At 48.0% G+C, this 24022-nt stretch overlaps 1 protein-coding gene across 3 annotated transcripts in view; it reads left to right on the top strand.

Annotated features, from left to right (window-relative positions):
- EXTL3 (exostosin like glycosyltransferase 3) overlaps window positions 1-23471 on the top strand; it is a 187480-nt gene extending 164009 nt beyond the window's left edge. For all 3 annotated transcript variants that reach the window (XM_053383782.1, XM_053383783.1, XM_053383781.1), the window contains 4 exons: window positions 10797-10924; window positions 13862-14006; window positions 15189-15317; window positions 19805-23471. In XM_053383782.1, the coding sequence (XP_053239757.1) occupies window positions 10797-10924; window positions 13862-14006; window positions 15189-15317; window positions 19805-20014 (612 nt within the window). In that variant the 3' untranslated portion in view covers window positions 20015-23471. The remainder of the gene's footprint in view (window positions 1-10796; window positions 10925-13861; window positions 14007-15188; window positions 15318-19804) is intronic.
- The last annotated feature ends 551 nt before the right edge of the window (window positions 23472-24022 follow it).

Genomic DNA, 24022 nt, shown 5'->3' with positions numbered 1-24022 from the left:
CTTGTGTATTAAATTATTTCACGTAGTGCTGTTGACATATAGGTCTATAGTACAAAGGGAATATTCACTCACCTTAATAGTATTCTGCTCCCCAAATGCACTTTATTATCAACTGTTACCTGAATCAGGCTAGTAAATAAACATTTGTGTTGTTTTTGTGAGAACCAGTGTGGTGTAGTGGTTAGAGACTGGGACCTGGGAGACCTGGGTTCAAATCCTCGCTCAGCCATGAAGCTCGCTGGCTGACCCTGGGCCAGTCACTGCCTCTCAGCCTAACCTACCTCACAGGGTCATTGTCGGGATTAAATGAGGAGGGGGTAATAATGTATGCCGCCTTTAGCTCCTTGGAGGAAAAGTTGGGCTATAAATGCAGTAAATCAAATAATAAATGACACACATTTTAATTGGCCACTGGATGCAACGAAGGAGGAGCAAAAATCAGAGCCATTAATGTCAAACAAGATCCCTGCAGTGTTGGAATTGAAAATCTAAAATTAAACGGAAGTACCCGCAGCGGTGTCAAATTTGTTGCTGTTGTTTAGTCAATTGAGTTGTACAATGTTATAATCAACATAAATTACAAAGAGAAATAAACATAAATCCCTTTCCCCCCCCCCATCCATCCAGCGACTTCCCTCAACCTCCCCTGTGTGTTTTTTTAAAATATTTTCTCATTCTGCAGACTTTAATATATTTTAGATTCATACTCTTTTACCTAAATGCTCTATTTTCTTTTAAATTTCACACCAAACCATTAACATCACATAGTGTACTTGTTTGTTTTTATATCTTTCGAATTGCATTGTTTTTCCTACTCTCTGCATCCTCACAACCAATAGGGTGGACAGTATAGCGACTACCATGACGTCATGAAGCCAGAGCCAATCAGATTTTGTCTCTGCAGTGACGCAAGTGAGAGCAAGTGAAACTGCGTCGTCCGCCCTCTGAAGCCTTGACCCTTCACTCCAGAACGAAAGGACGTATTGGCTGCACAAAGCCATGTGATGGAATTTAACGAAATAAAGGTTTTAGCCATTCCCAGGGCTCCTCAGCTGCCCAGAATGGCTGCAGGGGGTTGTTTCTGCTAAGTCTGCTTGCGCGTTCCGATGCAGCAACGAGCGAGCCAGTTTCACCCAAGGGCGAGGCTGCTCAAAGTGAAATGTGAGGGTACCTCCTTGAAGCATATTGTTGTGCTGTGGGCTGCTGTCACAGCAGCGCATGCCCCTGAGCAAGAGATGTTGTAAGCAAGGGGGATCTGTCGCTCTACAGCATCATTTTTATATTTTGCTGACTCCAGGAACAATGGGTGTTTTTGAAGCGCACTGACGGCTCTTGAAGGCTTTGGCCTTGCGATGAACTTTCTGTCTTTTCACCCTTCCAGCAGAATGCAAGCTCTGTGACCTCTTTTAAGGGACTGGGATCAGCTGACTGTTCCAGTCGTACCTGTAGGTCAGTACCTCTAGCTAAGTACTGTGAACCCCTTGTTTTTCAAAAGCCAGGGCATGGACCCCTGACTTTTGATATTTTTAATATACAGTTCGTATAGTTAAAGCTCTGGTTTTCCCAGTAGTCATGTATGGAAATGAGAGCTGGAACATAAAGAATGCTGACCGCCAAAGAATTGATGCTTTTGAATTATGGCGCTGGAGGAGACTCTTGAGAGTCCCATGGACTGCAAGAAGATCAAACCAATCCATTCTGAAGGAAATCAGCCCTGAGTGCTCACTGGAAGGACAGATCCTGAAGCTGAGGCTCCAATACTTTGGCCACCTCAGGAGAAGAGAAGACTCCCTGGAAAAGAGCCTGATGTTGGGAAAGATGGAGGGCACAAGGAGAAGGGGACGACAGAGGACGAGATGGTGGGACAGTGTTCTCGAAGCTACCAGCATGAGTTTGACCAAACTGCGGGAGGCAGTGGAAGACAGGAGTGCCTGGCGTGCTGTGGTCCAGGGGGTCACGAAGAGTCGGACATGACTAAACAACAAGACAACAACAAGCTTTTGTTTCCTGAATGGTGCCATGGACCCCCTGCGTGGATTACAAGGACCTCCTGGGGTCTGCGGACCACCAACTGGGAACCTCTGCTCTCAGCTGACTACTGTTATTGGTTTCCAGTGCATCCAGATGGCTAGGGGGAGAGAGTGGGTGTTTGTGTTTTTCCATGGCCACGTCTCTGAGTTGTTGTCTTGAATCAACAATGGTTGCCTGTTCCTTGTCAAAGAGACTTGGGCAAGGTGGAGTTTGTAGCCTCAAGGCCGGTTCCTGCATGAGCCTTCCAAGCATAATTTTATTTGTGTCTCCTTTTCTCCACACGCAGGGTTCCAGAACATGGGGAGACACAAGACTCAATTGGCAATCTTCCCCTCTGCCGATGTGCCTCCCCTTTTTTTCTTTCCTGTTAGAATTATTTGTGATTGTGCCTTCGATATCTCGCTTTTAAGAAACTCCCACCCACCACATACAACCCTCACTTGGAGTATTTCTGACCCTGGGATATAATAATACAGTGGACACTTGCATGTTCGCAACCCGCAGTGGCGCACTTGTGCATGCGCAGGTTGTGATTCGGCGCTTCTACGCAAGGCGCGATTTAGTGCTTCTGTGCATGCGCGACTGCTGAAACATGGAAGTAACCTGATCCGGTACTTCTGGGTTTTGGCAGTCCGTAACCCCCCCCCCAAAAAAAGAACCTGAAGCGGCTGTAACCCAAGGTATGACAACAACAACAACAACAATTTTTATTTATATCCAGCCCTCCCCAGCCAAAGCTGGGCTCAGGGTGGCTAACAACAATAAAATAATACAACATTCTAAAATCATTTAATTATAAAATTAATTCAAATCAAATTGATGGCAACCATTGGGCTAGAGTTCTGTGAGGAGTACCAAAGGAGGGGGTGTGCCTTGGCCAAAGGCCTGGTGGAACAGCTCCGTCTTGCAAGCCCTGCGGGAAGATGTCAAGTCCCACAGAGCCCTAGTCTCTTGGGACAGAGAGTTCCACCAGATCGGGGCCACAGCCAAAAAAGCCCTGGCTCTGGTTGAGGCCAGCCTAACCTCCCTGTGGCCTGGGACCTCCAAGATGTTTTTGTGTGAAGACCGTAAGGTCCTCCGTGGGACATACCAGGAGAGGCAGTCCCGTAGGTACGAGGGTCCTAAGCCGTATAGGGCTTTAATAATAATAATAATAATAATAATAATAATAATAATAATAATAATAATAATAATATCATTATTATTATTTATATCCCACCCATCTGGCTGGGTTTCCCCAGCCACTCTGGGCAGTTTCCAACAAAAGATTCAAAACATTGAAACATTACATTGAAACATCAGTCATTAAACACTTCCCTAAACAGGATGTCACCCAGTAGTTTCTTAACGCTTTTTGAAACCAGCTTTGCTGAAGTCCAGAGTGTTTGTCTGACTGCATTCAGCTTTCCTTTGTATAATGAATCCCAAGAGGAACATGGTCACTTCCTTCCAAGGCCCCCACTGCTTCCACCTCATCCATCAACAACACACACTTGAGTTTTGGGGGAGGATGGGCTGGGCAGGAGGCACATCAGGTACTACAGATAGATCTCAGGGTGACTGGCAGCAGCTTAGTAAGGGCATCGGTCTCCCAGTTGTGTAACATTTGGCAACATCAACAAAAAGCCCCCCCTCCAAAAATGCAAGAAGGACATTTACACTTGCCAGAAGCTCAGCTCTGCCCTCACCGGTCTTGGAAGGATCCTTTAAAAAAGTCCCATATGACCAGAGAATTTGCGCCTGTCCATTGGGGGATATTTGTTGTTGTTTAGTCGTGTCTGACTCTTCGTGACCCCCTGGACCAGAGCACACCAGGCACTCCTGTCTTCCACTGCCTCCCGCAGTTTGGTCAGACTCATGTTTGTAGCTTCAAGAACACTGTCCCACCATCTCGTCCTCTGTCGTCCCCTTCTCCTTGCGCCCTCCATCTTTCCCAACATCAGGGTCTTTTCCAGGGAGTCTTCTCTTCTCATGAGGTGGCCAAAGTCTTGGAGCCTCAGCTTCAGGATCTGTCCTTCCAGTGAGCACTCAGGGCTGATTTCCTTCAGAATGGAGAGGTTTGATCTTCTTGCAGTCTATGGGACTCTCAAGAGTCTCCTCCAGCACCAGAATTCAAAAGCATCCATTCTTCAGCGATCAGCCTTCTTTATGGTCCAGCTTTCACTTCCATACATCACTACTGGGAAAACCAGAGCTTTAACTATACGGACCTTTGTTGGCAAGGTGATGTCTCTGCTTTTTAAGGTGCTGTCTAGGTTTGTCAGGTCTTGGTTTACAGGGTGGCAATTTCAAAAGTCTAAATAAGGGCTTGCACACCATTGTTCTGGGTTCCTCCTCCCTCCTGCGTGTGGGGAGCGAGGACCCTGTTGCAACAGATCAATAAAGATCAGGCTTGCTAGCTGCTTTGCTTCTCAATATTCTCTGGTTGGCCTCTGTTATTTTCTCCTACCAAAGGAAACCTACGTAAGGACTCTATATGGGCTCTTGGATACCCCATAAGGGAAAAGGGCAGATTTTTGTTTACAGCAGTTTCAGGTGGCAATATAATAAGACCCCTAGGACAGTTCCCTGATATTTATAAACCAGATTAAAAAGTAAAGAAAAAAGGACATGTTACTACTTCCCAATAGCAATCATCATCATCATACTAGAAAATGTGAATGGAGTCACCAAATTTTGTATCTTGTATGTTCAATTTTAGTTTTCATGGAGTACTGTTTCCTTTTTATTTGTTTCCTTCAATGCGTTATTGATTTGTAGGTTTTTGAGTAAACAAATAAAAAGAAATATTATTTTAAATACCAGTATCCTCGCCCCAACCCTCTAACACACTGGCCCCAGATTCCTTATAAGGAACCTCAGAGATTAAATGGCTCCTGCTTTCACTTAATGTGTTCAGGGTTATAGTGTCCATTAATCTACTTCTCCAGAGAGGTTGCCCCTTCCAGTTGCACGAGGAAGGAATCCGCTCTCTCTTCCCTCAAGAGGCAGCGTTCGCATTTTGGTCTCCGCCACGTTTACAGGAAAAACAGCAGGAGAATCAATGTGACCCGTTTGAGCCGCTTCCTTAGACTATATTGATCCGCAGGGTGTTTGCATCTTAAATATCTCCAAATAAATGTTGTCTCGTTATGCAGAAATCTATATATGTGTACAGCTGCATTATTCTTGCTGCTATCATTATTATTGATTACCATCAAAGCTGCATGGAACTAGGATTTAAAAGCTGCCTTAATGCACCATGAAGTCTGGACAGCTTAATATTTAAGATCCGGGAAATGGAAAGGCTGACGTTCTGCGTATAATCTTTAATTATTCCCTCTTGGCGATTTGAAATGTGTAACTGCACTGTGACCTGTTTCCTTGTCATAGGCGGACTTCAGATGCCAGTAATTCACATACGTTGTGTAATTCTTTATCTCCTTGACATCCGATAGGAGGGCGTTCCACAGGGAGGGAGTCACCACCAAGAAGGCCCTCTGCCTTGCTCCCTGTTTCTGTTTTACCCTGTCAATTGGCAGTTAAGATATTTTGTTTAGAGGCTCGCACCTCTTTTGCTGGATAAGTATTCTGTTCTGGTTGAAACTGCTTGTTGTTTTTTAAATAACCGTAACCGTTTGATATGTATATTACGTTGCTGCAAGCCAACGGTTCTCAAACTTCCTTCTCTGGGCCACACTTTTCAGGATAAACATTTGCTCGCACTGCACCAATATTGATAAGAAATACGCTGGAAAGCAAAATGAAACAACAACTACCGACGCTTGATTGATAACGTAGAACGCTATCCATATTCTGCAAATATTTTTATTTTTTTAAAAAAAGTTTAAGTGTTTCTTTGATTGTCCTTGAATCTTCCTCTCACACCTTTTGAGCATCACTGCTGTAAACTCGTTAAAACGAATGCAAATTCGTTAAAATGGAAGCGCTGCTCCCTGCACATTGGTGAATGCTGGTGCATTTTGTAAAGCAAGTAGAGGGAGCCTGAGTGGTGGAATTTTTGTGTGCACTTGCCTAGCAAAAGCCAGGTGCAGTGGCGTCGCAACGGGGGGGGCAGTGCGCTCCGGGTACCATGTCTGGGGGGGGGGTGAAAAGAAGGCACCCCACAGGAGCTCCAGCAGCCATCGCGCCACCGCAGCCGCATGTGGAGGATCCTCTGTTTGTGGCTGCAGCCGCGAGCAGAGGATCCCAGCGGCAAACCATTATGTGCAGCGCATGTGCGGCGTCACACACATGTGCTGTTACGGCTAAAAATTGGCCTCTGTTTCTTTAACGCTAAAAGAACTACAATGACTCATGCAACCTTTCACCAAATTACACCTTATATACAGAGTGGTCAGTGTTAGTGTTTGGTGTAGGTTGGTTGGATTGTAGAAAGCTGGTTGTGTTTGTTGTGTGTAAAAGCTGTCGGTCGTGGTTGGAGAAGAAGACTTTTCAAGAATAAAAGCAGCAATACTCTGCAAGAATACTCTATCTCAAAGACTCTTTTGTGCCAGCTAAGGTCTGAGGACTAGGCAAAGGAGTAAAAAGGAGGTCGGAACCTTTTCTTTTTCAAACACTGACATGCGCTGTACGTAACGATGCCGCACATGCGCTGTACATAGTTGTTTGCCACCGGCGCCGCTCGAGCGCCATATAGACCGCGGTGGGATCCCTCTGTCGCCACTACAGCCGCATGTAGAGGATCCTCCGTTTGCTGCTACAGCCGCGAGCAGAGGATCCTGGCACCGTCTGTATGACGCTGGAGCACCGCCGCCGGCAAACCGCTATGTACAGCACATGTGCAGCGTCACTATGTACGGTGCATGCGTCTTATGTAGCGATGCCGCACATGCGTCCTACGTAGCGATTCCCTGTCCCAGGTGCCACGATGCATTCGTTCACCCCTGGCCAGGTGACCTGGGCTCTTCCTGCCGGGCGCTGCTGGGATGTTGCAAAGGCAGGGGAAGGATCCCAGGTGCATCATGCGCCCCTTTCAGTGCGCTGCTCGCTGCATGATCCGCGATGCCCACTGTGTGCCTCCTCCATTCACCCTAGCCAGCTGCCTTCTTCGCTTGCCTTGGATATTCCTTCTGCTTTTGATGGATCTTTCTTGGAACATTCTAAATGCCTGCTTGTCAAATGTTCCATATTTTTTTTCTCTCTCTCTCCCACTATTGACAGGGGAAAGTACTAATGTTGGCTTAATGCGGGGATTTAATCATGCCAGCTGTCACCTGGTTCCTTCCGACAAATATTTTCCACCGCTAATGGTTTCAGTGCCAGATTTTATTTTTTTGTTAATGTGATCCAAATGTAATCTTATTTAATAGCATTTCACCGCCGTAATGCTGTACGCTTGTTTAAAGACTTTGCTTGCTATGTGAAAAATGTAGGCATGGGGGGGGGGCCGTAAAGGGAGCTTCTGCATTTTGGAATGAGAAATGGACATCTTAAGAGCCGTGATTTGGAAACTTGTGTCCAGGGGCCAAATGTGGACTCCCCCAATTAATCATCATTATTTGTAAGCTGCCTTTCCATAGTTCACAGCCATGCGCAAGGCGGTACTCCAACATGAAAATATTTACTTAATTACAACAAGTGATCATGAACAATAAATAAAAGACATCAAAAAAGTGTGCAACCAAATTGAATGATTTCCAGATAAACCATGTTGTTGTTGTTGTTGTTGTTGTTTAGTCGTTTAGTCGTGTCCGACTCTTCATGACCCCCTGGACCAGAACACGCCAGGCACTCCTGTCTTCCACTGCCTCCCGCAGTTGGGTCAAACTCATGCTGGTAGCTTCCAGAACACTGTCCCACCATCCCGTCCTCCGTCGTCCCCTTCTCCTTGTGCCCTCCATCTTTCCCAACATCAGGGTCTTTTCCAGGGAGTCTTCTCTTCTCATGAGGTGGCCAAAGTCTTGGAGCCTCAGCTTCACGATCTGTCCTTCCAGTGAGCACTCAGGGCTGATTTCCTTCAGAATGGAGAGGTTTGATCTTCTTGCAGTCCATGGGACTCTCAAGAGTCTCCTCCAGCACCATAATTCAAAAGCATCCATTCTTTGGCGATCAGCCTTCTTTATGGTCCAGCCTGAGAGCGAGATGAGCGCCACAACCCCATAGTCGCCTTTTACTGGACTTAACCACCCAGGGGTCCTTACCTTTGTTTTTTTACCATTGCCTCTGGCCCCACCCACCCGTGAAACATGGCCCTTGGAAGCTTGCCCAGAAGGCAATGCAGCCCTTGGCCTAGAATCCCCCCCCCCATTTCCCCCTGGCTTCTCTCTCGATCTTTTTGGCATTTGGCTTTTCTTTAGGATGGTTCTAGATACAGGTAGGTAGCCATGTTGGCCTGCCGTAGTCGAAACAAAATAAAAAAATTCCTTCCAGTAGCACCTTAGAGACCAACTAAGTTTGTTCTGGGTATGAGCTTTCATGTGCATGCACATTTCTTCAGATACACTGAAACAGAAGTCACCAGACCCTTATATATAGTGAATGGGTGGGGAGGGGTATTACTCAGAAGGGTGGTGGGAATGGGTGATTGGCTGGTTGTTGTTGCTTAGTCGTGCCGACTCTTCGTGACCCCCTGGACCAGAGCACGCCAGGCACTCCTGTCTTCCACTGCCTCCTGCAGTCTGGTCAAACTCATGCTGGTAGCTTCGAGAACACTGTCCCACCATCCCGTCCTCTGTCATCCCCTTCTCCTTGGGCCCTCCATCTTTCCCAACATCAGGGTCTTTTCCAGGGAGTCTTCTCTTCTCATGAGGTGGCCAAAGTACTGGAGTCTCAGCTTCAGGATCTGTCCTTCCAGTGAGCACTCAGGGCTGATTTCCTTCAGAATGCATAGGTTTGATCTTCTTGCAGTCCATGGGACTCTCAAGAGTCTCCTCCAGCACCATAATTCAAAAGCATCCATTCTTCGGCGATCAGCCTTCTTTATGGTCCAGCTCTCACTTCCATTCATCACTACTGGGAAAACCATAGCTTTAACTATATGGACCTTTGTTGGCAAGGTGATGTCTCTGCTTTTTAAGATGCTGTTGAGGTTTGTCATTGCTTTTCTCCCAAGAAGCAGGCGTCTTTTAATTTCATGGCTGCTGTCACCATCTGCAGTGATCATGGAGCCCAAGAAAGTAAAATCACTCACTGCCTCCATTTCTTCCCCTTCTATTTGCCAGGAGGTGATGGGACCAGTGGCCATGATCTTCGTTTTTTCGATGTTGAGCTTCAGACCATATTTTGCATTCTCCTCTTTCACCCTCATTAAAAGGTTCTTTAATTCCTCCTTACTTTGATTGGCTGGTAGGTGTGGTAAACCAGTTGACGACTGTTAACGATTGCAGTTGGTCTTACAGGAAAAGGCAAGGGATGAGATGGCCAAAAATAACTTTTTCATGTATAATGAGATAAGAATCCAATGTCTCTATTCAGACCAGGTCTCTCCATGGTTTTAAGTTTGGTAATAAGTTGCAATTCAGCAACTTCTCTTTCCAGTCTGTTTCTGAAATTCTTTTGTAATATGACAGCTACTTTGAGATCTTGTGTAGAATGTCCTGGGAGATTGAAGTGTTCTCCTACTGATTTCTCTGTCTTGCGATTCCTGATGTTAGATTTATTTCCATTTATCCTTTGGATGGTTGTTTTTCATTCATGCTGCAATCAAGCACTCAGTCAAAGTAACAATATACCCACCAAAACAGACTAGTTAGTAAAAATGATTGAATATTTACATCCTGCCAAGTTAACAGGAAGAATTAGAGGAAATACTATACAAAAAGTAAATAATGAATGGATAATCTTCAATGAATACCCATAAGAATTATACGGGCAAGACAAATCTCCTGACAGATATAGAATGAATCTAGAAAATAGAGGTGTATATATAGTAAAATTTGTGTAGAGAAAAAAATTGGAGACCAAAATAACAAAAATGAAATGTGTGTAGACCACCAAATTGTAAAATAGCACAATGAGAATATCTGGAAGTCAAACACTTGGGTGTATTTACGTTGGGTATGTAGATAGGCATTGTATGTATTGTATCTGTTGTATTGTATAATTTTAAGTTTAATAATAATAATAATAATAATAATAATAATAATAATAATAATAAATCAAACACTCAGTCCTCTACCTAAAGCTGGACATAGTACCGTTAAGGAAGAGCCCTACTGTTAATGTATAGAATGTATAGTCCAAGGGCTGAAGGTGACCCAAGAGAGCCAGTGTGGTGTAGTGGTTAAGAGCAGTAGTCTCATAATCTGGGGAACCGGGTTCGCGTCTCCGCTCCTCCACCTGCAGCTGCTGGGTGACCTTGGGCCAGTCACACTTCTCTGAAGTCTCTCAGCCCCACTCACCTCACAGAGTGTTTGTTGTGGGGGAGGAAGGGAAAAGGAGAATGTTAGCCGCTTTGAGACTCCTTAAAGGGAGTGAAAGGCGGGATATCAAATCCAAACTCTTCTTCTTCTTCTTCATAGGTGGCTGAAGGTGGACTCTGCACCTGTCTATCGGACAGCAGCATCTTTAGAGGAGGGTAGCTTAGAGCAGATGGAAGGGCAGTTAACACACACAGACACCCCATAGAGTCTGTGCTCCAAATCATTCTCTCCAAAGTCCCTTCTCCCAGGCTGCTGTTATCCACATACATGTTTAATGTGTCTCCATGCTTGTGTGATACCCTAGGAGATGTCTGGAACAGGGAAACCCCCTCCCTGTTACGTCCACTGCAAGATCTCACCCAGCACGAGTTCTTTTTTTAAAAAGTCACTTCTGTTTCTTAGGTGGTGCGCACAGAGAAGAACAGTCTGAACAACCGCTTCCTGCCCTGGGATGAGATTGAGACGGAGGCCATCCTGTCCATCGACGACGACGCCCACCTGCGCCATGACGAGATCATGTTTGGATTCCGGTGAGCCAAAAACTTTGCTCTTTAACAGGCAAGGGACGGATCCTGCCAACAGCCTCTTCCCTTCCTTCCCATTCACTGTTGCCTCTCTCCGTCAAGCCCAATTCAGCTAACCCAGCGATTCCCGAACATTTCCGGGTCCCCGCCACCTTGGTTCCATTATCTCGTTCTCAGTGCCTCCCCTCTAGAAAAGCATTATTCAGAGCAGTGGTTTGCACAGCACACAAAGAAAGATGATGCAATAAAATTCAAAACAGTAACAACCGGTTGCACCTTCTTTCAAAATCAGGCATAGGCAAACTCGGCCCTCCAGATGTTTTGGGACTACAACTCCCATCATCCCTGACCACTGGTCCTGTTAGCTAGGGGTAATGGGAGTTGTAATCCCAAAACATCTGGAGGGCGAGTTTGCCTATGCCTGTTCAAAATCCTATTACAAATGTTTAGTTGACATAAAACTGATGAATCTGATCCAGTGATACAGCTTTTCAAAGCCTGAAAGCCATTTATACCTCTAATGTCCCTCTGCTGCCCTCTTAGTGCCCCCCTGGAAATGCCCCCCCCAAGGACGTACCACCCATTTTAGCAACCACTGAGTACTTTGTGGCCAAAAAGCACCAAACAGGACGCGGGTGGCGCTGTGGGTTAAACCACAGAGCCTAGGACTTGTCGATCAGAAGGTCGGCTGTTCGAATCCCCGCGACAGGGTGAGCTCCCGTTGCTCGGTCCCTGCTCCTGCCAAACTAGCAGTTCGAAAGCATGTCACAGTGCAAGTAGATAAATAGGTACCGCTCCAGCAGGAAGGTAAACGGCGTTTACGTGCGCTGCTCTGGTTCGCCAGAAGCAGCTTAGTCATGCTGGCCACATGACCCGGAAGCTGTACGCTGGCTCCCTTGGCCAATAAAATGAGATGAGCGCCGCAACCCCAGTGTCGGTCACGACTGGACCTAACGGTCAGGGGTCCCTTTACCTTTTAAGCACCAAACAAGGCTGGTTTTCTTCCCTTCCACTTGCATAATTACGCTGTCCGTTCTGCTTTGAGTCCTAACTTATACTTCCCTCTCAGGTTGCATGTGAGAGAGACTGTTTTTGAGCATTGGAGCAAAGGGTCTCTGTCCTTTCCTCCTCCTTTCCCGAGGAGTTCTGCTCTCCTGCGTGCCCCCCAGCAAGGGAAACTGCGTCTTGTTCATGGATCTTACTCTCCCTATCTGCACGAGAGGATATCTTCAGGAAAAATTAGCTGCAGGGTCTTATTTCTCTGCATTTGCTCTAAATTCCCACCGCATGCAGATGTTTGGCTGCAACAAATCCTTATTTTTAGCAACGTGCCTCTATTTATAGTCGCAGTGCAAGAGGGACTGCTCCTTGCCGGCACGACGTGAGGAGTCGTGGGAGTGTTTTTGTAGGAAGGCGAATAAGCCCCAACCACGTGTATGTAGCTGGCATTGTGGGGGGAAGAGACATGGAGAGATGGCAGGATTTGCTTCTCCCTCTATAAATCTTGTTTTTAAGTGGATGAGGAGAGGCCTGTATAGCCATTTATGGCCCCGGTTAGATGATCGACGTGGACCTCACTCAAGATATGGGCTTCACATCAGATAATCATCTAAGCTTGCAGGGTGTGTGTGCATAGAATTCTAGAATTGTAGAGTTGGAAGGGACCAAAAGAGTCATTTAGTCCAGGGGTCAGCAACGTTTTTTGAGGCTGGTCCGGCCCACTCCCCGGCAAACCTCTCGGTGGACTGGAGCGTGCGCGCCGGAGCGTGCACTCAAGCTATTTCCGGCGCTCTTCTAGCTGCCGTATTCTGGATTAGTTACAGTTTCCGAGTCATCTTCGAAGGTCGCCCCACGTACAGCGCATTGCAGTAGTCCAAGCGGGAAATACATGGACCATGTGCGCCACGTTGAACTTCTTGGAGTGTAAAATGTAATGGCCATAGGAGGTAAAATAGTAGCAGGTGCATTTTGTGAGATGTAAGCTAAAGCTCTGGTTTTCTGTCCCGAAATCCAAGTGGCTGTGATTCGCAGACCTGCCCTCGCCCTACCAGTAACTTTAGGAAGGACGAGCTATTTCTGTTATCATTACAATAAACAGAAGAGAAACAAAATGTGTGTGTGTGTGTTTGCTGAAGAAAAGGGTGTTGTTGTTGTTTAGTCGTGTCCGACTCTTCGTGACCCCATGGACCAGAGCACGCCAGGCACTCCTGTCTTCCACTGCCTCCTGCAGTTGGGTCAGACTCATGCTGGTAGCTTCGAGAACACCGTCCCACCATCTCGTCCTCTGTCGTCCCCTTCTCCTTCTGCCCTCCATCTTTCCCAACATCAGGGTCTTTTCCAGGGAGTCTTCTCTTCTCATGAGGTGGCCAAAGTACTGAAGCCTCAGCTTCAGGATCTGTCCTTCCAGTGAGCACTCAGGGCTGATTTCCTTCAAAATGGATCAGTTTGGGCGTCTTGCAGTCCATGGGACTCTCAAGAGTCTCCTCCAGCACCATAATTCAAAAGCATCCATTCTTCGGCGATCAGCCTTCTTTATGGTCCAGCTCTCACTTCCATACATCACTACTGGGAAAACCATAGCTTTTACTATACGGACCTTTGTTGGCAAGGTGATGTCTCTGCTTTTTAAGATGCTGTCTAGGAAGAAAAGGGTAGAAACCAAGAAAAAGCTGAATGTTAAAAGTCTAAAAGAAAGTGTGTGAGGGGGGAGTCTTCTGGGCTTTGCATTACAGTCAGCCTCTGTTCTTAGTGTTGCCCATCTTCTTTGCTGAATATTTGCCGCCTGGCTTAACAGTGAACGCACTGTGATGTCTGCCTAAAACAATGTATGAATCAGCCGCCGTCGGCTTGGTGAGAGGGCCGCTTGTGTGGGCTGAGCCATGCTCTTTGTCCCCAGTCTGTCCGCCTTGTTCCATCTCTTCCCTTCCCACTTTGCATCTTCAGGGTCTGGAGAGAAGCCAGGGACCGCATTGTCGGCTTCCCTGGGCGCTACCACGCATGGGACATCCCTCACCAATCCTGGCTGTACAACTCCAATTACTCCTGTGAGCTCTCCATGGTGCTGACAGGCGCTGCCTTCTTCCACAAGGTAAGGGAAGGGGGACCCCAGTCGCTGGGAGTGGCTCTCAGCTCACATATTTTTATAAGAAGGGGAGTTGCAAAAAAAACAACAACACCCCAACTCTCATGTTCTCCGTCCCTTGTGGAGCTTCCTTTGCCAACCTGCCTGTTCCTGGTGGGCAGAGGGGGCTGTTATTCTCACAGGCCACATCCACAGAAGCCGGGAGCCAAACTCAAGCTGTCCTGTCCTTCCACCTATTCGGGGAGGATGGAGAAAACAGAACAGGGCTAAGATATTGTCCTCTTGGGCAAAGTAGAGGGAAGGGGTGCAGAAACTCGTGATCTAGTGGTTGGAACCAATATCGGGCCAGCTTTTCAGTGCAAATGGACTTGCCTAGGTAGGCAGTTAGAGAGCCAGCGAAGGAGCTAAGCGCTGTTCCTCCTCCCCTTGTCTGGAAGGAGTTTGGACCTAGAATGGGGCACAGATACTGTTGGACTCCAACTCCCATCATCCTCAGCCAGCATGGCCAATATCCAGGGATGATGGGAGCTGGAGTGCAGGAACATCCGGAGTTCCACAAGATCCCCGTCCCTGGCTTAGACACAGATCCAATGTGGTTCTTCTGAGGCAGAGAAGCAGAGGTGAAAATGAAATCGAACAAGCCGTTGTGTTATATTGGGTCCATCTCACCTGCACAAGACTCTTCTCTTTTTCCCAAGGTGTGTATATTTGGACTCAGCTATGGTAAATCAGAAGGGACACGGGTGCTGCTCTGGGTTAAACCACAGAGCCTAGGACTTGCCGATCAGAAAGTCGGCAGTTTGAATCCCCGCGACGGGGTGAGCTCCCGTTGCTCGGTCCCTGCTCCTGCCAACCGAGCAGTTCGAAAGCACGTCAAAGTGCAAGTAGATAAATAGGTACCACTCCAGAAGGAAGGTAAATGGCATTTCCGTGCGCTGCTCTGGTTCGCCAGAAGCGGCTTAGTCCTGCTGGCCACGTGACCCGGAAGCTGTATGCCGGCTCCCTCGGCCAATAAAGCGAGATGAGCGTCGCAACCCCAGAGTCGGCCACGACTGGACCTAATGGTCAGGGGTCCCTTTACCTTTACTATGGTAAATCAGTGGCATTTGTGAGGGGGGCCATTGTGTCTTGGCCATTTTCTGATGTTTTCCCATTCTCATTCCCTCCCTCTCTCCCTTTTACCTGCAGTACTATGCCTACCTATATTCCTACGTGATGCCCCAGGCCATCCGAGATATGGTAGATGAATACATCAACTGTGAGGACATCGCTATGAACTTCCTGGTCTCTCATATCACCAGGAAACCACCTATCAAGGTAAGCGCTTGGCGGGGGACTTGAGAGGACCGTTTCCTCTTTCCTTTTTTTGCTAGGGCAAAATTATATTTGTCATTCCTGAGCTACTAGGGCAGGCACCCCCAAACTTGGCCCTCCAGATGTTTTGGGAGTACAACTCCCATCATCCCTGACCACTGGTCCTGTTAGCTAGGGATGATGGGAGTTGTAGTCCCAAAACATCTGGCGGGCCGAGTTTGGGGGTGCCTGTACTAGGGCATGCTTCTGAACAATGGTGTGGAATAGAGGGTTGCAGCATTTAATCAATTAAACTGTTAGGTCAAGTGGGGAAAACTTCTCCTCAAGTAAAAAGCTTCCCCTATATATAAACACACACACACGCACACATGCACAAATTCACAATCTGTTTTCATTGCTGTTTTCTCTTTCCCTTTGGGTTTGATACAATATGATCTAGACTAGGCCTGTCAAACTGTCCCTTGGATGTGGGAGAAAGAATAACAAGTAGAGACCCTCCCCCCCCCCCCCGGATTGAAAACCACTCCAAAACTTAGTAAATCCTGTATTTTGTATTATTAATTTCATTTAGGAGTCGCTTCACATGAAACACCCCAAAGCAATTAAAAATAAAGACAACAGCAATTTTTGTTGTTGTTGTTTAGTTGTTTAGTCGTGGCCGACTCTTCGTGGCCCCCAGGATCAGAGCACGCCAGGCACTCCTGTCTCCCACTGCCTCCCGCAGTTTGATCAAACTCATGCTGGTAACCTCGAAAACACTGTCCCACCATCTCGTCCTCTGTCGTCCCCTTCTCCTTGTGCCCTCCATCTTTCCCAACATCAGGGTCTTTTCCAGGGAGTCTTCTCTTCTCATGAGGTGGCCAAAGTCTTGGAGCCTCAGCTTCAGGATCTGTCCTTCCAGTGAGCACTCAGGGCTGATTTCCTTCAGAATGGAGAGGTTTGATCTTCTTGCAGTCCATGGGACTCTCAAGAGTCTCCTCCAGCACCATAATTCAAAAGCATCAATTCTTCGGCGATCAGCCTTCTTTATGGTCCAGCTCTCACTTCCATACATCACTACAGGGAAAACCATGGCTTTAACTATATGGACCTTTGTTGGCAAAAACAGCAATTAGAAAGCAGCATATAAATATGGTATCTGGTCCAGTGCGGGTAAAGAAAATCTCCGCTTAAAATGCTTTGGCAGTCTTCAGCAGACGCCAGAGAGATAGCGTAGGGGATTCCTATGGGCCAGGTCAGGGGCCACCACAGTAAAGGCCCGATTCTTGCATTGTCCAGAATGAACCTCCTAACAGGGTGACATCTTCAGGAGGCCCTCTCGTACAGGTTGTATGCACAGCGATTGGTAGTGCATATAAGGAGTGAGGTGATCTTTTAGATTCCACCTGCAGTTGTCTCAAGGCATGAATGGGCTCCGTGGGTATGTTATGGCACTTTCTGAACCCACTACTGCTAATAAGCTCCCCCTCCAGACACCCCAGAAGGAGAAGACACTGTCCTTCCTTGAAATGGCGGTTCTCAACCTGTGGGTCCCCAGATGTTGTTGGACTACAACTCCCATCATCCCTGAGATCTGGCCTTGCTAGCTAGGGGTGATGGGAGTTGTAGTTCAACAACATCTGGGGACCCGCAGGTTGAGAAAGGGGGAAGGTCTCCATTCAGAGACCTTTGGCAAGGGAAGCTCGTTTTGTTGTCAGAACCCAAACGTCCTCGGCTTTTGCCTTTGCGGGCAAAGACAACGCCCAGTGGGTGCTTTGAAAATTTTTAAGCATTCTACAACGTGCAAGGTGATGGTGTTCCCCATGCAAAAAAAAAAACACCATGCAAAAAAAGAGTAGATCTTACTGACTTGCACAATTCCTTTGAGTGTTACAGTATTTTTTGCTCTATAGGACGCACTGGACCATAGGAGGGGGAGAACAGGGGGGGGGGGCAATTCTCCCCCTCTCTGCTCAGCACCCCTTCAGCGAAGCGTAAGGAGAAACGGAGCCCCTTCCATTTCTCCTCCTGCTTCGCTGAAGGGGCGCTGCACAGAGAGGGAAGACTGTGCAGCGCCTCTCCAGCGAAGCGAAGCCTGGAGAGCAAGATAGATCAGTGTGCACCGACCCCTCTCGCTCTCCAGGCTTCAGGCGGCTATCCGCAAGCCTTCGGAGCGCAGCGGGAACTCCTGCTGGGCTCCGAAGGCTTGCGGATAGCTGCCTGAAGCCCCCAAAGCGCAGCGGGAGTTCCCTGCGCTCTGGGGGCTTCAGGTGGCTTCAGCGAAAACAATGCGAAGCCTCTGGAGCGCGGGGGGGGGGGCTCTCTCCTCGCTTCGGAGGCTTCGCGTTGCTGTCGCTGAAGCCAAGGAGCCTGCATTCGCTCCATAAGACGCACACACATTTCCCCTTCATTTTTGGAGGGGAAAAAGTGTGTCCTATAGAGCGAAAAATATGGTGCTTGAGATGGGACCAGCCCTCATAGCTGTCAACTTTTCCCTCTTTTTCTTGCAAGGAATCCTATTCGGAATAAGGGAACTTCCCTTAAAAAAGGGAGAAAGTTGACAGCTATGCCAGCCCTTGCCATAGGGGTCAGGGTGCCCACTGCGTAAGGCCTAGGACAGGTCTCCAGAGGCCCTTTAATTTGGTATTTCTCTAGAGCAAAGTCCATCAGCGGCTGTTAGTAATTGATTTGACCTTTTGGCTCTGCTTAGCAGCCAGAGTGGGCAGGAGGAAGACGGAGGAGGCTTCTAGCTGAAGCTGACCTGCCGAGGTCCCTGCCAGCCATTATGTGTCTCTTCATGAAAACGAGCCTTTGCGGATAAGGGCAGCCACTTGGCGTGGGCAGAGCAAGCCTTTGGCTTCCCAGAGTCGCCGTGAGGGGTCCAGAGGGGGTGGGCACATGGCCTCCCTCTCCCACCCTGCCCCTCCTGGGCCTCAGCCTCAGTTGGCATAGCTGGGTGTGCCCGCCCTTGGGGAGGTGCTCTGGTGAAGCGTAGTGTTCCCGGAAACCAGAATCGTCCCAGCATCAAAGGCCGTGTTGGTCTGCCGTAGTCGAAACAAAATTAAAAAATTCCTTCCAGTAGCACCTTAGAGACCAACTAAGTTTGTTCTTGGCATGAGCTTTCGTGTGCATGCACATTTCTTCAGATACACTGAAACAGAAGTCTCCAGACCCTTATATATAGTGAGTGGGTGGGGAGGGGTATTACTCAGAAGGGTGGTGGGAATGGGTGATTTTGGCTGATAGGTGTGGTAAACCAGTTGAGGACTGTTAACGACTGCAATTGGTCTAACAGGAAAAGGCAAGGGGTGAGATGGCCAAAAATAGATTTATCATGTATAATGAGATAAGAATCCAAGGTCTGTATTCAGACCAGGTCTCTCCATGGTTTTAAGTTTGGTAATAAGTTGTAATTCAGCAGCTTCTCTTTCTAGTCTGTTTCTGAAATTCTTTTGTAATATTACAGCTACTTTGAGATCTTGTATAGAAAGATCTAACCCTAACCCTAACCCTTTATATCCAAAGTCTATGTAATGTTATAAGAGGTATTTAAAACCTGCCAAAGATTTCAGATGTTTACAGTGGTCTGTCAAATATAATGTGAATTTCTCCCATTCATTGCTGAAGCTTTGATCCTCCTGGTTTCTGGTTTTCCCAGGCATTTTTACCATCTCTGCATAGTCTACTACAGTGGTACCTTGCTTCTCAAACTTAATCCGTTCTGGAAGTCTGTTCCAAAACCAAAGCGTTCCAAAACCAAGGCGCGCTTTCCCATAAAAAGTAGTGCTAAACGGATTAATCCGTTCCAGACTTTTAAAAACAACCCCTAAAACAGTAATTTAGCATGAGTTTTACTATCTAATGAGACCATTGACCCATAAAATGAAAGCAATAATCAATGTACTGTACTATAAAATAAATAAGACAGTATTGTAGATGATAAAGATTAAAATTACATTTTTTTTTCTTACCTGCACTGATGATAGTCATTGTTTGGATGGGGGGCTTTTATCCATTTCCGCAGTCACACAATCAATCAATCAATCAATCAGTAGCTGAACTGGGATCCACACAGCCAAATTAACTGAAAAAGCTTCAAAACAAAAAACACAAAATTAATAGCAAAAACAAAAGCACCAGATATAAGCTCCAAATATCACCTTAGAACACTATAATCAGAAAGAGAAGGCTTGAATTACAATGGGTGGACGCAAATTAGCAGCGCAACAGGAAACACAGGGGGACTCAAAATGTTCGGCTTCCGGAAAAAAGTCTGAAAACCGGAACACCTGCTTCCGGTTCTGCAGCATTCGGGTTCCAAATTGTTCGTGAACTAAGCTGTTCGAAAACTGAGGTACCACTGTAGTTTAGTGTGCCAGTCCACTCTGTCAGGAACCCTGATTGAGCATCCTTAGCCCAGCACACAACTTTGGGCTGCTGAATCCTCTTGGGGGACCCCCCTGCTCCTCCCTGCTCACGGCCTGCTTCCCTTGCCCTCTTCCTGTGCGCAGGTGACGTCCCGCTGGACCTTCCGCTGCCCCGGCTGCCCCCAGGCCCTCTCCCACGACGACTCCCACTTCCACGAGCGGCACAAATGCATCAACTTCTTCGTCAAAGTCTACGGCTACATGCCTTTGCTCTACACCCAGTTCCGCGTGGACTCCGTCCTCTTCAAGACCAGGCTGCCCCACGACAAGACCAAGTGCTTCAAGTTCATCTAGGCCTGCGTGGAGACGCGTCTGTGTGCGTTGGCTGCGGACTTCTGGATCGAGGCCGGAGGCAAGGAGGGAGGCTGGAAGGGTTTCCTCCTCCGGCTGCTGCTCCTCATCCCCTGGGACAGGCGCCACTTTCTGCCTGAGGAGAAGGACACAGCGGTGGCTCCCGCCATCTTGTGCCAGCCCCACGGGGACGTTATGCCGTGGGGCACCACCCATTAAAGACTCTGCTTGGTATTGTGTACTGAGGAAAAACTGAGACTGGTTAGTCCCCCAGGTAGTGGGTTAGCCAAGGGCAAAACTGGGGTTTTTAAAATATTAATTATTATTTAAAATGGAAGTGTTTTAGATATGCCTGGTAAGGCTTTCTATATTTTTTTTTTCAGAAGGTGGGAGGGGGCTGCTGGGAGGGAGGGGATATTTCCTGTTTGTTTTGCCCCTGGCCCGTTGCTTGGGGAGAAACAGAGGCCCAAGGAAGCTGCGTCCAACACCCTCTGCCCACCCCGGCCAATACCCCAGATTTCTTTCTTGTTCTCGAGGAGGGAAGACCTGGCCACCTGAGGCCTCCATCTGTTTGCTTCTTAGTGAGACCGGCTTGGGATTTCCTGGAGGAAACCGTGGATCCCTTTCCGCTGAAAAATACCCTCTCCCTGCGGCTGCCAAGGAGCGGAGCGATTCCACGGAGCTTCTTGCCTCTACTCCCGCCTGCGCTAAAGGATCCTGCCGCATCAACCTTTTTTTGTGGTGACCCAGCCACCCAGCGGCGCCTTTCCCAGCTGCGGGTGCCCCTGGCGGAAAATGGGTGCCCTTTCCCTGCCGCTTCCTTGCAGGCTCGGGGGGGGGGCTGCTTCTCTCTGTGCCACGTGGGGGCATTGCGTAAGCGCCCCACCTCCCTTTGCAGAAGCTCAAAGGTCTTAATCTAAGCATCGCTTGTGCAGCGTGGGAAGTTTCCGGTCTGCAGGCGAGGGCAACGCCAGGGTGACTGCAGGCGAGTCGTTTGGGAGTGCGGGTTAAGTTTTCTTTTAGATGTGGCCTCTTAGGGATTCTTCAACAAGATGCACACACACTCATAATGGGTCTGTGGTGTGTTCCAGATGAAAGGTGCTGTATTCCTGCTCATTAAGTGTACCCTAAATTCATCCTCTGTCTCAAGCAATCATGTCTGGTCTCAACAGCTCTCTTGGTCCCGATGCCTAAAACTGCCCTTCTTCTCCTTCTCCCTCCTGTTCCCTTTTTTCCTTTATGGCTCTTGGGACTGGGGGGCCGGCAGCCACTGGAGAGCGACAGGCGAGTGGTCTACTCCCCAGGAGCGCTGGACCCCACGCGAGACTGCACACAAATTAATATTATTATTCTAAAGAGTGCAGGCCGTCTCTGCCCCCCCCAATTGCTTTCAAGCTACTTCCACACAGAGTTTTGCTTCTGCAGGGTGCCTTTTCTAGAAAGGCTCTCGCTTCAACATCACATTGGCAAAGTAGGCCATTGTGTGCAGTCTTTGCAAAACTATAAGAGATGGTGCGGAACAACTTGCTGCCCCCCACCCCGGCTGCAATTTAGATTCCCCTTCCCTTTTTTATTTATAGGAAGGCAGTAATGAAATAGCCGCCTTCCTGTAGCATCCGGGAAGGTTGGCAGTCCCCTTGATAAATTCTCCCACTGCGATTCCTGTCCTGGGGTCCTGATTTTTGCATGTTGTGGGTGCTGGTTGGAGCTCTGAAGGCAAAAGGTAACCATCACCCTCTTGTGGGAATGCAGGTGGGAGGGGGGCTCCCTGTGCTCCATTTTGGCAGGAAGCGCATTTGCTCGCTGGCATGTTTGATGGCTGCGACTCACGAATGTTTACAGACCTCTCTGTTCTTTTTTGGATAGTCTTCAGGGACTGCAATTCCCACTTTGCATTTTCAAAAGGAGATTCTCTCTCTTTTTCACCCGGTAACCCAATAATGCAGACTGTCGCCATGCGAGGTGAAATGCAGCGGTGGGAACAAAGGGCAAAGGTGGCTGTCCCAACGGAAGCGGGTTCTCCTTAGGCAGCCCCCGTCCCACTTCGAAGCCACAAGTCTCGTTCTCCCCATGCTCTGCCTCCTGCCTGGAAGAATGAATAATCCTTGGCCAGGGCAAAAGAGGTGGTGGTACATAAAACAGATTCTCCCTGGTGATCAGCCTCCCTCACGTGTCCACCACATGTGCAGGCCTCCTCTGTTGGGCGCGCAAGGCTCAAAAGGAAGCAATGTGCAGATGGTCTCTCCGTATGGTGCGGGCACCCCAAACTCGGCCCTCCAGGTGTTTTGGGACTACAACTCCCATCATCCCTAGCTAACAGTACCAGTGGTTGGGGATGATGGGAATTGTAGTCCCAAAACATCTGGAGGGACAAGTTTGGGGATGTCTGATCTAGTGGAAGGGAACGTGACATGAAAGGAACTTCATCTCTCCCCGTCCACGATAAGCGTCGCCCCTCCTGTTCCCCCCAATGCATTTAAACCTCTGTAAGGTGCCAACATCCACTCAAGAATGTGTTTACATGGTTCCTCCTCCTCATCCTCCTTTGCTGTGCTGCTTGGAGGTTACCCAACTTGGACCCCCACCCAAAAAAAGGCACAGGCTGCTCTCCCTCCTGCTCTGCCTGCAGTGTTCTCTGACCTCCGTCAGATGTATGGAAACCCATATTAGAACCACAATGCACAGTTCAAACACACGCAAGCACTCGCTCTTTTTGGAACACGACCAGGTTTTTTTTATTATAAAAAAAAAACCACACACATACACACGTGCACTTTGGGCTTTTTAAAATAACCGGGGCTGTTTTTTAATGGCCCCCTTCAATGCTGCAATCATCCCACATGGAGATTTCTAAAAAGATAACCTTAGCAGGCCAAGGTGGAGCCTTGCCGTGCCGTCCTCTTCATGTTATGCTAGGTTTGTGGGGTTTTTTTCTGCCGGGAAAAGGAGTCTGTTGATTATTGGACCCATCCCTCAGGATGATTGGCACCTGGGCAGGAGAAGGAAGCGGTTAGGTGAGTCCCTTTCGTCTGGAGGCAAGTCCAGTGGCTTTTGCCAGACCCTGAACACCCGTGTTGGTGCCATTCCTCCTAAGAGGCCGCCGTCCTCCGCTGCTCAAAATGGTGGCCCCTTTTCATTTCTTTGAGGATATAGGAAAAGGTGGGGTCTGCATGAAGAGGGAGGGGGCTTCCTCATTCAAGGCCTTCTGGCATCTCTGCAAGCGGGTGCAGCTGCTCAATTTTATTTTCTCTGCTCTCCCCTGCCCAGCGCAACAGCCATTTGCGGGCCCTCTACCCCTTGCCACTATGAATGTGTTTTAAAAGCTCTGTGAGCACCAAATTTTAAAAGACGGGAAAGCAAAAAGTGGGGTGGGGGGGGAGAATCTAAAACCTTGACACGAGCACAATTGTTCATATGTTGAATTTTGTAAAAGGGTGAAATAAACTCAGTTTAACTTGAACGCGCTTTGAGACTCTTTGCCACTTTTAGCAGAAGGGGACAAGGGCTGACAGCGAGGGGGTGTTGCAATCTCTGTTTCATTTAAATAGTGATTTCCAAACTCCTTTGGGGGCCTGTCCCCCTTGGTGATCCCCAAGGGCCCCTATCCTGGAAAAAGCGTTATTCAGAGTAGCAGCTTGCATGACCCGCTAAGGAAGCACCAACAATAAAATTCAGAACAGTAAGCATTTGTTGCACATTTACTCAAAATCCAATTAAAATTATTTGGTTTGATTCGAGAAAACTGATCAACTTGAACCATCAATTTATACCAGCTTTTCAAAGACCGATTGTCATTTACGCTTCCAGCACAGCCCTTCCTCTTAGCACCCTCCCCTGGAAATCCCCAGGGGTTATTACTCTCCACTTTTGGAACCATCAAGTAAGAAGATAGACATGCAAAATGATTGGATGCATGCAATAAATGATGTGTGGCCAGTTTCTAGGAAAACTCCCACGAATTCACCATACCTGAATAAGTGAGTTTCACAATATGGGCTCACCTAGGAGCAA

Source organism: Podarcis raffonei, chromosome 3 (genome assembly GCF_027172205.1).
Source record: "Podarcis raffonei isolate rPodRaf1 chromosome 3, rPodRaf1.pri, whole genome shotgun sequence".
NCBI lineage: Eukaryota > Metazoa > Chordata > Lepidosauria > Squamata > Lacertidae > Podarcis > Podarcis raffonei.
Note: the sequence above shows the minus strand (reverse complement) of the source record. Positions and strands in the feature narration are given on the sequence as shown.